General features: G+C 38.9%; 1 protein-coding gene across 2 annotated transcripts in view; it reads right to left on the reverse strand.

Annotated features, from left to right (window-relative positions):
• Nucleotides 1-15,865: 15,865 nt before the first annotated feature.
• Nucleotides 15,866-18,623, reverse strand: part of LOC110287097 (complement factor H) — a 110,411-nt gene continuing 107,653 nt past the window's right edge. For both annotated transcript variants that reach the window (XM_085841587.1, XM_085841585.1), the window contains exon 22: nt 15,866-16,530. In XM_085841587.1, coding sequence (XP_085697713.1) covers nt 16,334-16,530 — 197 coding nt within the window. In that variant the 3' untranslated portion in view covers nt 15,866-16,333. The remainder of the gene's footprint in view (nt 16,531-18,623) is intronic.

The raw sequence follows: 18,623 nt of genomic DNA on the forward strand, positions 1-18,623 counted from the left end.
TGCTGGCAAATTTATTGAAAATAAGATATTATGCTAACCAAAATATTCCAGGACAAAACCAAAATCAAACAGTATCATCTAACATTCCAACCCTACAGTGGATCCTAGAATAACTCCAACACAAGGAATATACCTATTTAAAAGGAAAGGTAAGATGTTAATCATCTCACAACAATGCCAAAAGGATTGAACCACAAGCACATAAAGCCACTTACAAAACCAAATATAACAGGAACCAACAGTCATCTGTCTTAAATATCTCTGAATATTAATGGGCTTTACTCACCTATAAAAAAAAACATAACCTAACAGACTGAATATGAAAACAAGATTCAGCATTTTGCTATATAAAAGATATCTCAATAACAAAGACAGATACTATATCAGAGTAAAAGGATGGTAAAAGGTCTTCCAAGCAAATCATCCTAAGAAACAGGCTAAAGTTGCCATCCTAATATACAATAAAATAGACTTAAAACCAAAATATATCAAACATGATGAGGAAGGACAGTTGATATTCATTAAAGGGAAATTCCATGAAGAGAGTCTCAATTCTGAATATCTATGCCCCAAATGCAATGGCACAAACATCCTTAAAAGAAACTTTACTGAAGGAAAGACTGTACAGAGCCTGCCCCATCTGTATATCAATCATATACAGTCACCAAACCCAGACACTATTGCTGTCTCCCGAGAGGCTCTGCCAGTGCCTGACAAATACAGAGGTGGATGCTCTCAGCCAACAATTGTACTGAGCACAAGGTCCCCAATAGAGGATCTAGAGAAAGGACCAAGGGAGCTGAAGGAGCTTCCAGCCACAAAGGAGGAACAACATAATGAACTAACCAGTACCCCCAGAGTTTCCAGGGACTAAACCACCAAACAAAGAGTACATATGGAGGGACCTATGGCTCCAGCTGTATATGTAGCAGAGGATGGCTTATTGGACATCAATAGGAGAAGAGAATCTTAGTCCTGAGGGTGCTCTATTCCCCAGTGTATGGGAATGTCATGACAAGGAAGCGGGAGTGCGTGGGTTGTGAGCAGGGGCAGGGGGATAGGAAAGTAGGTTTTCAGAGGGGAAACCAGGGAAAGGGGATAACATTTGAAATGTAAATAAAGAAAATACCTAATAAAAAAAAAGAAACTTTAATAAAGTTCAAACTACACATTGAACACACAATAATAGTGGGAGAATTCAACACCTGAATCTCACCAATGGACAGGTCATTGAAACAGAAGCTAAAGAGAGACACAGTGAAACTAGTAGAGGTTATAAACCAAATGGATTTAACAGATATCTATAGAACATTTCACCCTAAAACAAATTAATATACCTTCTTCTCAGCACCTCATGGTTCCTTCTCCAAAGTCAAGCATATAATTGGTCACATAACAAGCCTCAACCAATACCAGAATATTGAAGTAATTTCATACATCCTATCAGATCACCATGGCCTAAGGCTGGTCTTCAATAACAGCAAAACCAGCAGGAAGCTCACATACACTTGGAATCTGCACAACTCTCTATCAATGATAGCTTGGTCAGGCAAGAAATAAAGAAAGAAACCAAAGATTTCCTGGAATTTAATGAAAATGTTGACACATCAAACCCAAACTTACAGGACACAACAAAAGTGGTGCTAAGAGGAAAATTCATAACATTAAGTGCTCTGGGAAAGAAACTGGAGAGATATTACACTAGCAACTTAACAGTACACCTGAGAGGTCTAAAACAAAAAGAAGCAAACTCACCCAAGAGGAGTACACAAAAGGAAAAAGTCAGTTTCAGGGCTGAAATCAAACAAATAGAAACAAAGAGAACAACACCAAAATGAAAAGCTGGTACTTTGAGGGAATCAACAAGATGGATAAACCCCTAGCCAAACTAACTAAAGGTCCCAGAGGCAGTATGCAAATTAACAAAATTAGAAAACAGGAGACATAACAACAGAAACTGAGGAAATTCAAAAGATCATCAGATCCTACTATAAAATTCTATACTCAAAAAAATTGGAAAATCTAGATGAAATGGATGATTTTCTAGACAGATATCACATACCAAAATGAAATCAAGAGCAGGTAAACTATCTAAACAGGACTATATCTCATAAGGAAATAGAAAAAGTCATTAAAAACTTCCCAACCCAAAAAAGCCCAGGGACAGATGGATTTACCGCAGAATTTTACCAGAACTTCAAAGACGACATGATACCAAATTTCTCGAAATATTTTGTAAAATAGAAACAGAAGGAACACTACCTAATTCATCTAGGGAGCCATAATTACTCTAATACATAAACCACATAAGGACTCAACCCAAAAAAGGAACTTCAGTCCAATCTTGCTTATGAATATTGATGCAAAAATACTCAACAAAATTCTTGCAGACCAAATACAACAACACCTCAAAAACTTCATTCACCATGATCAAGACAGCTTCATCCCAGAAATGCATGGTTGTTTCAATATATGAAAATACATGAACATAATCCACTATATAAACAAACTCAAAGAGAAAATTCACATGATCATCTCCTTAGATGCAGAAAAATTACTTGACAAAATACAACACCCCTTCAAGATAAAAGTACTAGATAGATCAGGAATTCAATGCCCATACCTAAACATAATAAAAGCAATTTACTGCAAACTAACAGCCAATATCAAAGTAAATGTAGACATACTTGAAGCAATCTCACTAAAATTGTGGACAAGGATGCGCATTCTCCCCATATCTATTCAATATAATACATGAACTGCTAGCTAGAACAATAAGACAGCAAAAAGAGATCAAGGGGATACAAATTGACAAAGACAAAATAAAGGTATGTTTTGATAGTATACATAAGCGACCCCCAAAATTCTACCAGAAAACTTCTGCAGTTGATAAACAACTTCAGCAAAGTGGCCAGATATAAAATTAACTCAATTAAATCAGTAGTCTTCTTTTATACAAAGGATAAACAGGCTGAGAAAGAAATTAGGGAAACAACTCCTTTTAAGATAGCCATAAATAATATAAAATATCTTGGGGTAACTCTAACTGAACAAGTGAAAGTTCTGTATGACAATAACTTCAGTTTGTCTCAAGACACTGAAGAAGATCAGAATGGCTAAGATCAAAAATTCAGGTGACAGTAGATGTTGGCAAGGACTTGGAAAGAGAGGAACACTCCTCCATTGCAGGTGGAATTGCAAACTGGTACAGCAATTCTGGAAATCAATCTGGATGTTTCTCAGAAAATTGGTAATTGATCTACCTGAAGACCCAGCAGTATATCTCTTGGGAATATACCCAAAAGTTGCCCCACCATGCCACAGGGGCATGTGTTCCAATGTTATGTTCATATAACAGCCTTATTTGTGACAGCCAGAAGCTGAAAAACCAGATGTCCCAAAATAGAAGAATGGATACAGAAAATGTGGTTCATTTTACACACTGAAATACTACACAGCTAATAAGAATGAGGACTTCCTGAGTTTTGTGAGCAAATGGAAGGAACTAGAAATTATCATCCCAAGTGAGGGAACTCAGACATACATGGTATGTACTCACTAATATGTGGATATTAGCCAACAAAAAGAGTATGCAATAATCAAGATACTGTCCATAGAACTCAATAAATTTAACAAGCTGAAGGACTCACCCAAGTTAGGATGCCTCAGTCCCACTTGGGAGAGGGAGAAGAAAGCAACCACAACGGGGACTTGAGAGGGAAAGAGGATGGGGTAGGGAAGAGGGGAACCTGATCTGGTACTTGGTAGGAGCCCTGAGGGCCAGCAGAAAGAATGGAAACAGGCAACCTCCAGAGGTAGTAGGCTGGGGGAACTCTCCAGAATGTATCACAGACCTGGGAGGTGAATGACCCTAAGGACTCAAACAGAGGGACTCTAGATGAAATGCCCTACAGTGGGGAGACAGAACTTGTAGAGCCTACTTCCAATAGAAAAACAGGGCATAGAGAGTGATGGGGTTGCTATCCCACAGCAACATCTCTGACCCATAATTTTTCTTGTCTGAATGAATTATAAGGATGGAAATGGAGAGGAGCCTGAGAAAAAGGAGGTCCAGAGACAGGCCCAAAGTGGACTGAAGCTATGGAGCACTCACAGAAAGGGAACTATCATGACTGTCCTCTTAAAGACCCAACAAGCAGCTGAAAGTGTCAGATGCAGATATTTGTAAGTAACCAATGGACAGAAGCTGCTGACCCCTGTGGTTGAATTAGGGAAAAGCTGGAAGATTCTGAGGAGGGGGCTACCCTGTAGGAGGACCAGCAGTCTCAATTAACCTGGACCCCCGAGATCTCTCAGACACCTGATCACCAACCAGGCAGCATACACTAGGTGATACAAGGCCCCCAACACATATACAACAATGGACTGCTGGGTCTCAGTTCAGTCAGAAAAGATGCATCTAACCCTCAAGAGACTAGAGGCCCCAAGAATTTTAGAGGTCTGGTGATATAGGGCTTGGGGTTGGTGGTGGGGACATCCTCGTGGAGAAAAGGGGTTGGGAGGAAGTATGGGATTTGGAATATTCAGAGGGTGCACCAGGAGGGGAATAAAATATGGAGTATTTTAAAAATGGAAATATGAGAAATAAATAAATAAATTGAAATACAAAGGAAGAAAAGAAAGAAATTATCCTGAGTGAGCTAGGTCATACCTGAAAAGACATACGTGGTTTATACTCACTGATAAGTGGATATTAGTCTAAAAGCTCAAGAACACCCACAACACAATTCACAGACCATATTAATCTTAAAACGAAGTAAGACCAAAGTGTCAAATGTATATGCTTCGATCCTACTTAGAACAAACTAATCATGAGAGGTAGAGGGAGGGAGGGACCTGGGAGGTAGAGAGAATAATTAGGGAAAAACCTGGGTGTATGTGTGTGGGGGTCAAGTATAGAAGAGCCAAAAGAGAAGTCCAGAGGGTCAGGAGAATAAATAGAAATGTGCAGTAGTGGGAAGGAGGGTGGAGGAACTAGAAAGTCTCAGATGCCAGGGAAGGGAGAGGTTCTCATGATCCAACGGGAAGACATTAGCTGAGATACCCAAGAAATTGGAGAGAGAATGACCTCCAATAGATAGACATGGCCACAGTTGATGGATGGAGCCACACATCCATTTCAAAAATTTTAAACTAGAATTTTTCCTGTCTAAAGGAATTGTAGGGAAAACAAAAAGAAAAAAAAAAAAAAGGAGCAGAGACTGACAGAAAGGCCATTCAAGGGCTGTCCCATGTTGGGATACATGTCATCTACAGTCACCAAATCCCTACACTACTGCTGATACCAAGATGTGCTTGCAGACTGGAGGCTGGTAAGGCTGTCCTCTGAGAGGCAATGCTAGCACCTGACTAAAACAGATGCAGATAGTCACAGTCCACTATTGGACTGAGGATGTGGTCCCCAACAGAAGAGTTAGGGGAAAGGACTGAAGGAGCTGAAGGGGATTGCAACTTTAAAGGAAGAACTGCAGTATCAAGTAACTGAACCCCTCAGAAGTCCCTGGAAGTAAACCACAAATGAAAAAAAAATATGAATAGGCTTCTTCATTCTAGTCGTATGTATGTAGCAGAGGACTGCCTTATTTGGCATCAATGGGAGGGGAGGCACTTAGTCCTGTGGAGGTTGGTTGCCCCAGAGAAGTTTGATGCTAAAGGGGTGAGGAAGGAATAGGTAGATGGGTAGGTGGGTGAGCAGTGTCTTAGAGGCAAAAGGGAGTGGGTGGGGAAGATTTAGTGGAGGGGTGACCAGCAAGGAAGACAACATTTGAAATGGAAATAAATAAAATAATTAATTAAAAAACTAACAACAACAACAAAAAAAAACAAATGGTGCTTGTCTAAGTGTATGTTTTCATGTAGAAGACTACAAATAGATCCTGTTTATCATCCGGCACAAAACTCAAGACCACTGGATCAAAGACACTAACATAAAACCGAACAAACCAACCCTGATAGAACAGAAAGTAAGGAATAGACATGAACATAATGGCACTAAGAAATACTTCCTAGTGTGTAAATACTTTAGTGAAGGCACTAAAATCAACAGTTAATAAATGGGACCTCATAAAACTGAAAAGCTCTGTCAGGCAAAGGATACCATCTATAGGAAACAAACAAAATACAGGAGCCTACAGAATGTGAAATTATTTTCAGCAACTCCACATCTGATAAGGGCTGATATGCAGGACCTCTAACACCAGGAGAAGGGTCTGTCTCTGACTCTGCTGCTTGCCTTTTGATCCCATTACATTAATTGGGCAGCCTTGTCAAACCTCATTAGAATATGTGTCCAGCCATACTACAACTTAATATGCCATGGTGTGTTTATATCTGTAGTACTTAGAAAATGCTTGGCTCGTGGGAGATGTTTAGGAGGTGTGGCCTTGTTGGAAGAAATGTTTCACTCTAGGAATGTTCTTTGATTTCCTATGCTCAACTTCTGCCCCATGTGGAAAGATGGTTTCCTACTGTCTGTCTCCAGATGAAGATACACAACTCTTGGTTCAATTAGCATCAATGCTTCTTATATGATGCCATGCTTTCCAAGATGATAATAATGAATGCATCTCTGAAACTATAAGCCATTTTCAATAAAAATTGTCTTTTATAAAAGTTGCCTTGGTCATGGTGTCTCTTTGCATCAATGAAACTCAAACTAATACAGAAGTTGGTACCGGGGAGTAGAGTATTGCTGTGATAGGGCTGGCCACATTTTTGCTTAGAGGAATGTAGATTTGGGGATTTTAGAAAACAATATAATCCTTTAAGTGGGGCTTAATGGGCCATATTAGTAGAAGCATTAAAGACCATGGTGCTGAGGGTGAATTGGACTGTGGGAGCCTGACTCTAGATGTTTCAGAGGAGAATTTTTGTATGTTTCCTAGAAACTGTTCTTGTGATATTTTAATGAAGAATATGACTGCTTTTGCCATTATCTGAGCCTAAAAAGAAGAGATTCAGATTAATTACATTTACAAAGGAAGTCTCAAATCAACCAAGCTTAGACTCTATCCTGTGATTCACTCTGATGAAGAGCATTTTGATCAAGCATAGCAAACATAGAAGGGAAAAACACAAAATGTATGATTCAAGTACTAACAGAGCTATATCCTCTGTTCAAAGATATTCAATTGAATTATGGGAGTAGTGACACAGGGGCAAGATTCCACCCAGCTAAGCATATGGTTTATGTGTTTGAACAAGGGATAGTTATATCATATTAAGCATTACTATTACCTGGATATTTATTTCATTTAGACTTCTAATCTGAACTAAACTACAATCTAGGTATGAAGGGCACACTTATGTTCCAGATGTTGAGGCTGGGAGATATAGGCTTTTTTGATTTGAATCTTGACATGGGATGACACATGATTTTGATTGAGATATTGTGGCATAGTGGCCATGAAAAGCTTAAATCCAGGCATGGTGGTATATACCTTTACCAGGAGTCAGGAAAAAACAGATCTCAAAGTTCAAGGTCGGTTTACAGAACAAGTTCTAGGACAACCAAACCTAGGCAGTGAATAATAGAACAAGGGGACATGTTCCAGCTCCTGAAAGGCCAGAACTGAAGCAGTCATGCATCGAATTTGGGGCTTGGCACCATGAAGGGCGTCTGTCAGTAGTTATTAGTGAAGCCTAGTTGAACCAGAAGACTCCAGTGAATTAGAAATGCCAGTACAGTGGGATGATCGCTAAGAACAGTGCCAAAGTAGAGTGGAGTCAAACAGAGCCTATGGTGCTACAGAAGACAGAGGTGGAGAAGTGACCACATACTTTGGAGGAGATCAGAAGATCATGTGTGCATACCAGACACTGTAACAAAGAAGTTGTAAAGTTGAAATTATCTTGGATACTCCAAGATATTAGAGATGCCAGAGCTGTGGGGATACCTGGTGAGGAAAGGCTAGCTAGAGAGTTTACACAGCTCAAAAGAAAAAAGTGTTTTGCGGTCATCAAAGGTGAAAGGGATTCAACATCAGACATGGAGATGCAGATTTTGGCTTTTCCTCACTATGACATTTTGGAATGGTAATGTATATGCTGTGTTACTGGAAGTATGTACTCTGCTTTTAGATTTTGATTTTATGGGGGATTAGAGTTAAGAGATAGCATGATTCTGAACTCATTTTGTTTCTCCCTTTTAAGTAAAACTGGAGTATCCACACATTGGTTTTCCTTCTTCTTGAATTACATATGGTCTGTAAGTTGTATTGTGGGTGTTCTGAGCTGTTTGCCTAATATCCATTTATCAGCGAGAACATACCACGTGTGTTATTTTGTGACTGGGTAACCTCACTCAGCATGATATTTTCTAGTTCCATCCATTTGCCTAAGAATTTCATAAATTCATTGTTTTAAATAGCTGAATAGTACTCCATTGTGTAAATGTCCCACATTTTCGGTATCCATTCCTCTGTTAAGGGACATCTGGATTCTTTCCAGCTTCTGGCTATTAAAAATAAGGCTGCCACTCAAGCACCGGGGTGCCTTGCCAGATGAGTCTCCGGACACCCGCTAGGACCCACACAGGATTCCCCACGGGATCCTAAGACCTCTGGTGAGTGGAACACAGCTTCTGCTCCAATCCAATTGAGCAGGACCTGAGACTGCATTTACTAGGGAAGCAGGCAACCTGGCCTCTCCTGGGGCACAAGTCCCTTCTGGTCCACTCAAGCACTCGGGTACCTTACCAGAGGAGTCTCCGGACACCCGCAAGGACCCGCACAGGATTCCCCATGGGATCCTAAGACCTCTGGTGAGTGGAACACAGCTTCTGCACCAATCCAATTGAGCGGGACCTGAGACTGCATTAACTAGGGAAGCAGGCAACCCAGCCTCTGGTGGGGCACAAGTCCCTTCCAGTCCACTCGAGCACTCGGGCGCCTTGCCAGTGGAGTCTCCAGACACCTGCAAGGACCCACACAAGACTCCCCACAGGATCCTAAGACCTCTGGTGAGTGGAACACAGCTTCTGCTCCAATCCAATTGAGCAGGACCTGAGACTGCATTAACTAGGGAAGCAGGCAACCCGGCCTCTGCTGGGGCACAAGTCCCTTCAGGTCCACTCGAGTATCAGAGTGACTTGCCAGTGGAGTCTCCGGAAACCCGCAAGGACCCACACCGGATTCCCCTAGGGATCCTAAGACTTCTGGTGATTGGAACACAACTTCTGCCAGGAGGCAGGTTCGAACACCAGATATCTGGGCACCTTCCCTGCAAGAATAGAGCTTCCCTGCAGAGAATACTCTGACCACTGAATCTAAAGAGAGAACCAGCCTCCCAGGTCTGCTGATAGAGGCTAACAGAGTCACCTGAGGAACAAGCTCTAACCAGAGGCAAATATAACAGCTAGCTCCAGAGATTACCAGATGGCAAAAGGCAAACATAAGAATCCTAATAACGGGTTCCGGGACTCCACCGAACTTAGGAACTTAGTCTGCACAGGTGAGAGTGTGCACCACAGAGGCAAACAGCTTCTGGGACAGGCGGGAGCCACAGAGCCACTGAGGCAGCACCCTTTTGGGGCCGCAGACATCCGGCACCCTCCCAGCAGGAAGACAGTGGTCCTGCCCTGCATGGGAGCCCTCTGCCTCAGGAGAAGGGAGGGCCATCTTGGATCCGGGACTCCACCGAACTTAGGAACTTAGTCTGCACAGGTGAGAGTGTCCATCACAGAAGCTGACAGCTTCTGTGACCTGACAAAGCAACACAGCATCTGGGAAAGATCCTGTTTTGGGTCTTCTTCTTCGGCCAGGAGGAGGGCCAAACACCAGATATCTGTGCACCTTCCCTGTAAGAGGAGAGCTTGTCAGCAGAGAGTGCTCTAACCACTGAAACTCAGAGGAGAGAGCCTGTCTCCCAGGTCTGCTGATAGACGATAATCAGAATCACCAGAAGAAAAATTTCTAAACAGAGACAACTATAACAACTCCAGAGATTACCAGATGGCAAAAGGAAAATATAAGAATCTTACTAACAGAAACCAAGACCACTCACCATCGTCAGAACCCAGCACTCCCACTTCACCCAGTCCAGGACACCCCAACACACCTGAAAAGCTAGACCTGGTTTTAAAAGCATATCTCATGATGATGGTAGAGGACATCAAGAAGGACTTTAATAACTCACTTAAAGAAATAAAGGAGAGCACCGTTAAACAAGTAGAAGACATCAAAGAGGAAGCACAAAAATCCATTAAAGAATTGCAGGGAAACACAACCAAACAGGTGATGGAATTGAATAAAACCATCCAAGACCTAAAAAGGGAAATAGACACAATAAAGAAAACCCAAAGTGAGGCAACGCTGGAGATAGAAACCCTAGGAAAGAAATCTGGAACCATAGATGTGAGCATCAGCAACAGAATACATGAGATGGAAGAGAATCTCAGGTGCAGAAGATTCCATAGAGAACATCGGCACAACAATCAAAGAAAATGGAAAATGCAAAGAGATCCTAAATAAAAACATCCAGGAAGTACAGCACACAATGAGAAGACCAAACCTACAGATGATAGGAGTGGATGAGAATTAAGATTTTCAACTCAAAGGACCAGCAAACATCTTCAACAAAATTATAGAAGAAAACTTCCCAAATCTAAAGAAAGAGATGCCCATGAACATAAAAGAAGCCTACAGAACTCCAAATAGACTGGACCAGAAAAGAAATACCTCCCGACACATAATAATCACAACAACAAATGCACTAAAAAAAGATAGAATACTAAAAGAAGTAAGAGAAAAAGGCCAAGTAACATATAAAGGCAAGCCTATCAGAATTACACCAGATTTTTCACCAGAGACTATGAAAGCCAGAAGATCCTGGACAGATGTTATACAGACACTAAAAGAACACAAATTCCAGCCCAGGCTACTATACCCAGGCAAACTCTCAATTAACATAGATGGAGAAACCAAAGTATTCCACGACAAAACCAAATTCACACATTATCTTTCCACGAATCCAGCACTTCAAAGGATAATAACAGAAAAAAACCAACACAAGGACTGGAACCACGCCCTAGAAAAAACAAGAAGGTAATCCCTCCACAAAACTAAAAGAAGACAGCCACAAGAACAGATTGCCAACTTTAACAACAAAAATAACAGAAAGCAACAATTACTTTTCCTTAACACCTCTTAATATCAATGGACTCAACTCCCCAATAAAAATACATAGACTAACAAACTGGCTACAAAAAAAAAAAAAGACCCAAAATTTTGCTGCTTACAGGAAACACATCTCAGAGAAAAAGATAGACACTACCTCAGAATGAAAGGCTGGAAAACAATTTTCCAAGCAAATGATATGAAGAAACAAGCGGGAGTAGCCATTCTAATATCTGATAAGATTGACTGCCAACCCAAAGTCATCAAAAAAGACAGGGAGGGGCACTTCATACTCATCAAAGGTAAGATCCTCCAAGAGGAACTATCAATTCTGAATATCTATGCTACAAATACAAAGGCAGCCACATTCATTAAAGAAACTTTAGTAAAGCTCAAAGCACACATTGCACCTAAGACAATAATAGTGGGAGACTTCAACACACCACTTTCACCAATGGACAGATCATGGAAACAGAAACTAAACAGGGACACAGTGAAACTAACAGAAGTTATGAATCAAATGGATCTGGCAGATATCTACAGAACATTCTATTCTAAAACAAAAGGATATACCTTCTTCTCAGCACCTCATGGTACCTTCTCTAAAATTGACCACATAATTGGTCACAAAACAGGCCTAAACAGATACAAAAATATTGAAATTGTCCCATGCATCCTATCAGATCACCATGGACTAAGGCTGATCTTCAATAACAAAATAAATAATAGAAAGACAAAATTCACGTGGAAACTGAATAGCAACTCTTCTCAATGATACCTTGGTCAAGGAAGGAATAAGGAAAGAAATTAAGGACTTTTTAGAGTTCAATGAAAAGGAAGCCACAACATACCCAAACTTATGGGACTCAATGAAAGCATTTCTAAGAGGAAAACTCATAGTTCTGAGTGCCTCCAGAAAGAAACTAGAGAGAGCACGTATTAGCAGCTTGACAGCACATCTAAAAGCTCTAGAAAAAAAGGAAGCAAATTCACCCAAGAGGAGAAAACAGCAGGAAATAATCAAACTCAGGGGCGAAATCAACCAAGTGGAAATAAGAAGAACTATTCAAAGAATCAAACAATCAAGGAGCTGGTTCTTTAAGAAATTCAACAAGATAGATAAACCCTTAGCCAGACTCACTAGAGGGCACAGGGAAAGCATTCTAATTAACAAAATCAGAAATGAAAAAGGAGACATAACAACAGATCCTGAAGAAATACAAAACACCATCAGATCCTTCTACAAAAGGCTATACTCAACAAAACTGGAAAACCTGGATAAAATGGAGAAGTTTCTGGACAGATACCAGGTACCAAAGTTGAATCAAGATCAGGTTAATGATCTAAACAGCCCTATATCCCCCAAAGAAGTAGAAGCAGTCATTAATAGTTTCCCAACCAAAAAAAGCCCAGGACCAGATGGGTTTAGTGCAGAGTTCTATCAGACCTTCATAGAAGATCTAATCCCAGTTCTTCACAAACTATTTCACAAAATAGAAACAGAAGGTACTCTAACCAACTCATTCTATGAAGCCACAATTACTCTGATACCTAAACCACAAAAAGACCCAACAAAGATAGAAAACTTCAGACCAATATCCCTTATGAATATTGATGCAAAAATCCTCAATAAAGTTCTTGCTAACCGAATCCAAGAACACATCAAAACAATCATCCATCCTGACCAAGTAGGTTTCATCCCAGGGATGCAGGGATGGTTCAATATACAGATATCCATCAACGTAATGCAGTATAAAAACAAACTCAAAGTCAAAAACCACATGATCATCTCGTTAGATGCGGAAAAAGCATTTGACAAGATCCAACATCCATTCATGATAAAAGTCTTGGAAAGATCAGGAATTCAAGGCCCATACATAAACATGATAAAAGCAATTTACAGCAAACCAGTAGCCAACATCAAAGTAAATGGTGAGAAGCTTGAAGCAATCCCACTAAAATCAGGGACTAGACAAGGCTGTCCACTCTCTCCATACCTATTCAACATTATACTTGAAGTCCTAGCCAGAGCAATTCGACAAGAAAAGGAGATCAAAGGGATACAAATTGGAAAAGATGAAGTCAAAATATCACTTTTTGCAGATGATATGATAGTATATATAAGTGACCCAAAAATTCCACCAGAGAACTCCTAAACCTGATAAACAGCTTTGGTGAAGTAGCTGGATATAAAATTAACTCAAACAAGTCAATGACCTTTCTCTACACAAAGAATAAACAGGCTGAGAAAGAAATTAGGGAAACAACACCCTTCTCAATAGTCACAAATAATATAAAATATCTTGGCGTGACTCTAACTAAGGAAGTTAAAGATATGTATAATAAAAATTTAGAGTCTCTGAAGAAAGAAATTATAGAAGATCTCAGAAGATGGAAAGATCTCCAATGCTCATGGATTGGCAGGATCAACATTGTAAAAATGGAGATTTTGCCAAAAGCAATCTACAGATTCAATGCAATCCCCATCAAAATTCCAACTCAATTCTTCAACGAATTAGAAAGTGCAATCTGCAAATTCATCTGGAATAACAAAAAACCTAGGATAGCAAAAACTCTTCTCAAGGATAAAAGAACCTCTGGTGGAATCACCATGCTTGACCTAAAGCTTTACTACAGAGCAATTGTGATTAAAAACTGCATGGTACTGGTATAGTGACAGAGAAGTAGACCAATGGAATAGAATTGAAGACCTAGAAATGAAGTCACACACCTATGGTCACTTGATCTTCGACAAGGGAGCTAAAACCATCCAGTGGAAGAAAGACAGCATTTTCAACAAATGGTGCTGGCACAACTGGTTGTTATCATGTAGAAGAATGCGAATTGATCCATTCCTATCTCCTTGTACTAAGGTCAAACCTAAGTGGATCAGGGAACTTCACATAAAACCAGAGACACTGAAACTTATAGAGGAGAAAGTGGGGAAAAGCCTTGAAGATATGGGCACAGGGGAAAAATTCTTGAATAGAACAGCAATGGCTTGTGCTGTAAGATCGAGAATTGACAAGTGGGACCTCATGAAACTGCAAAGCTTCTGAAAGACAAAAGACACCATCAATAAGACAAAAAGACCACCAACAGATTGGGAAAGGATCTTTACCTATCCTAAATCAGATAAAGGAATAATATCCAACATATATAAAGAACTCAAGAAGGTGGACTCCAGAAAATCAAATAACCCCATTTAAAAATGGGGCTCAGAACTGAACAAAGAATTCTCACCTGAGGAATACCGAATGGCAGAGAAGCACCTGAAAAAAATGTTCAACATCCTTAATCATCAGGGAAATGCAAATCAAAACAACCCTGAGATTCCACCTCACACCAGTCAGAATGGCTAAGATCAAAAATTCAGGTGACAGCAGATGCTGGTGAGGATGTGGAGAAAGAAGAACACTCCTCCATTGTTGGTGGGATTGCAAGCTTGTACAACCACTCTGGAAATCCGTCTGGTGGTTCCTCAGAAAATTGGACATAGTACTACCGGAGGATCCAGCATTACCTCTCCTCGGCATATATCCAGAAGATGTACAAATATCCAGAAGATGTCAAAACCGGTACGAAGGATACATGCTCCACTATGTTCATAGCAGCCTTATTTATACTAGCCAGAAGCTGGAAAGAAACCAGATAACCCTCAACAGAGGAATGGATACAGAAAATATGGTACATTTACACAATGAAGTACTACTCAGCTATTAAAAAGAATGAATTTATGAAATTCCTAGCCAAATGGATGGACCTGGAGGGCATCATCTTAGTGAGGTAACACAATCACAAAGGAACTCACACAATATGTATTCACTGATAATTGGATATTAGCCCAAAACTTAGGATACCCAAGATATAAGATACAATTTGCTAAACGCATGAAACTCAAGAGGAATGAAGACCAAAGTGTGGACACTGTGCCCCTTCTTAGAATTGGGAACAAAATACTGATGGAAGGAGTTACAGAGACAAAGTTTGGAGCTTTGATGAAAGGATGGACCATCTAGAGACTGCCATATCCAGGGATCCATCCCATAATCAGCTTCCAAACGCTGACACCATTGCATACACTAGCAAGATTTTGCTGAAAGGACCCAAATGTAGCTGTCTCTTGTGAGAGTATGCCGGGGCCTAGCAAACACAGAAGTGGATGCTCACAGTCAGCTATTGGATGGATCACAGGGCTCCCAATGGAGAAGCTAGAGAAAGTACCCAAGGATCTAAAGGGATCTGCAACCCTATAGTTGGAACAACATGATGAACTAACCAGTACCCTGGAGCTCTTGTCTCTAGGTGCATATGTATCGAAAGATGGCCTAGTTGGCCATCACTGGAAAGAGAGGCCCATTGGACTTGCAAACTTTATATGCCCCAATACAGGGGAATGCCAGGGCGAAAAGAATGGGAATGGGTGGGTAGGGAAGTGGGGGGGGGGGTATGGGGGACTTTTGGGATAGCATTGGAAATGTAATTGAGGAAAATAAGTAATAAAAAAAAAAGTTGCCTTGCCTAAATTGTCTCTTTACAGCCATAAAGTCCTGCCTAAATCAATGCTCATTGCCTGTTTATAAGTGATACCATATATTTATAGTTTTTAATGTCAATATTATTACAGTGATAGGATCATACACCTTGTGAAAATCTTAATCTCTTTGTAAAATTGTTTGAATCTTTTCTTATTTCAATGTACCAAATATTAGAAGTTCATAGGCAAGAAGTTTCTTAGATTCTTTTATTTGAAAGTATCATATAGTAATTAATTGTATGCATTAGTGATATAATATATGATAGTTTGGTTGTTACATGCTTTGGGAAATCGTACTAATTTGAAGAATCGGTCAATATGTCTTTTATTCACTGTAAATCAGAACCTTACATCAAAAGGTATCCAGGAAAATCTGAGAAAGTTCTGAATAGAAACAGATGTTGAAGAACTTACATCTACTTTCTTGATTGAAATAACTTGTCCTTTGACATATCATATTTTGGATTAGGAGTTTTGAATTACTGCTTTTGCATTTTGGCAATAGTCTTTAACGTTACAAATTAATCACCATATAACAAAAATGTTTATATTTATGAGAAGACATGAGTTAAACAACATTTCAAATGCAAATTGAAAGTATATTAGTGACATGCATGTGCATTTATAAACAATAAAATTAACTAATAAATGTATTATGATTTTATACACAAGTGGGATAATTGATGGTGCCATTAATGCACTGTGTACGAAATGGCGATGATCCATTTGCTTCATGATATCCATATTTACATTCAAATTCAACATCCTCCCCTGAATGGGAATAAATCTTTTCAGTGTCTCTCCATTTGAACTTTATATTGTGTTTTTCCATAATGTTTTCTGGTATTACACATGCACCTGAAGGAAAAATCACCAAATTTCTTTAAGTAATACATAAACCAACAGAAATTATCCCTATCTATAGACCAATTCCATTTATTTTTCTGAAAATTATCTATAAATGTAATTTCATTATCAGTAACTTCAAAAATTAAATTTTACTTTGATAACTACTCTATGTATCTGCAGTTAACTCATCTTGATAGACTTTCCAAAACATTTGTTTAGAACTGATATGATATTCAGTAAATGACATAAGGATAATTGGGAGATGACTAAAATTTGATACTGTCTGTAGTTGGTCAATGACAGCGATGTAAGAAAAATCATCAAACATCAAACAAACATGTAAGAAAGTACAAGGAAACACAACAGGGAAACACTTCATTGGTTTTGGACACTGAATGTTTGGAAGGGTCTCCAAATTGTAAGACAAAAAGCAAACCTTGACCCCTGGAATTCATCAAAATGAGGTACTTGTGCATAGCACAGAGCATAATCAATACAACTAAGAAATAGGCAGCAAGTTGAATCAGAGTAAATGGTTGACTATTATTTGTCTTTAGGTATTTACATATCTTTTTTCGGGGTGTCTTATGTCAAGAAAATATAAAGTGAAAATTAATTGTGTTGGTTTGGGTTGGGTTGGGTTGGGTTGGGTTGGGTTGGGTTGGGTTGGGTTGGGTTGGGTTTGATTTGATTTGATTTGATTTGATTTGATTTGATTTGATTTGATTTGATTTGATTTGATTTTGTCCTGGTTGGAAGTTATAACACCACTTGCTCTAAATCGACCATAACTTTTTTGAAAACATTTTGTACTATATTTGTCTTACATTATACTTAAATAATTCATCAGGATTTTAGTTTCTGGATAACTTTTAAATGAACTGTCATTAGTCTGTGGTAAAATGCATTTTAAAAGAAAAATAAGCCAAGCAAAATTATATAAATGAGTAGATACTTCTCAAAAAATATCTATAAAAACCTGAGTAGGAAAAAAACCTTAATATAATTTGCTGTCATTTTTTTACCAAAGCCATGATAAGTTACCTTGCCACTCAGTTAGGATAGCATTAGAGAAAGGAGTCCTTAAAATTATAAATGCCAATGAATGTGTGGTGAAAAATTCATAAGCTGTTGCTGGGAATTTAGCTAAGAGAAGTTACTATAGATGACAACTGAGATTTCTTAAAAATTTAAAAATAGATTTTACATATATTGTTGCATATAGCTTCTTTTGCTATACACTCAAAGGAAATAATATGAACCTCCTAAAACTGCTTGTATATGATTATTGCAAACTGCTACATTACTGTAGATAAGATGAAAAAACTTTCTGAGCTAATACCAATTGATGAATTTATAAAGACCACGTGGTATACTTAAATGTGGAATTTGATTCAGACAGTAAAGATACATTTTATTATTTTAGTTAGTAAAAGGCATTGGAGGACATTATGTGAAATAAAGCAAACACAGGAAGACAACTACTTTGTGTTCTTTCATACAGAATGAAAAGATAGAGAAAACTATCTCTAGAATGCATGACAGTGATTAATAGAAGTTAGTTGTCTTATCGAAGAGCAGGGGATGTGGTATGGATTTAATAAATGAAGGACGTATATAGGTGTGATTTGAAAAAGAATGGCTTCCATAGGCTCACATATTGCTTATTCATTGGGGATTGGTAACACTCAAAAAGGATTAGGAGTCTTGTTGGAGTTGGTATAGCCTTGTTAGAAGAAATATATATATATATATATATCTTACTGCTGTCTGCAGATTCAGCTGTATAATGCTCAGCTACTTCTCCTCCATCATGTGCCACCTTTGTGCCACCTTTGTTCCATCATGCTTCCAAACATGATGATAATAGACTAAATCTCGAAATTATAAGCTATTCCCAACAAATGCTTTCTTTTCTAAGAGTTGTCATGATCATATTGTGTCTACACAGCAATAGAACACTGACTGAGTCAATAGGTATAGAATGTCATGCTGATGCCCAGTTTTGTGGACATTAATACATGTTAGTAAAACCTTAATTGTAAAGAATAACATGCACAATTTTAGGTGACAGGTGGGTTTTATAAAAAGTATCTAATAAT

This window comes from Mus caroli, unplaced genomic scaffold, assembly GCF_978045245.1.
Source record: "Mus caroli unplaced genomic scaffold, Mus_caroli_1 scaffold_1, whole genome shotgun sequence".
NCBI lineage: Eukaryota > Metazoa > Chordata > Mammalia > Rodentia > Muridae > Mus > Mus caroli.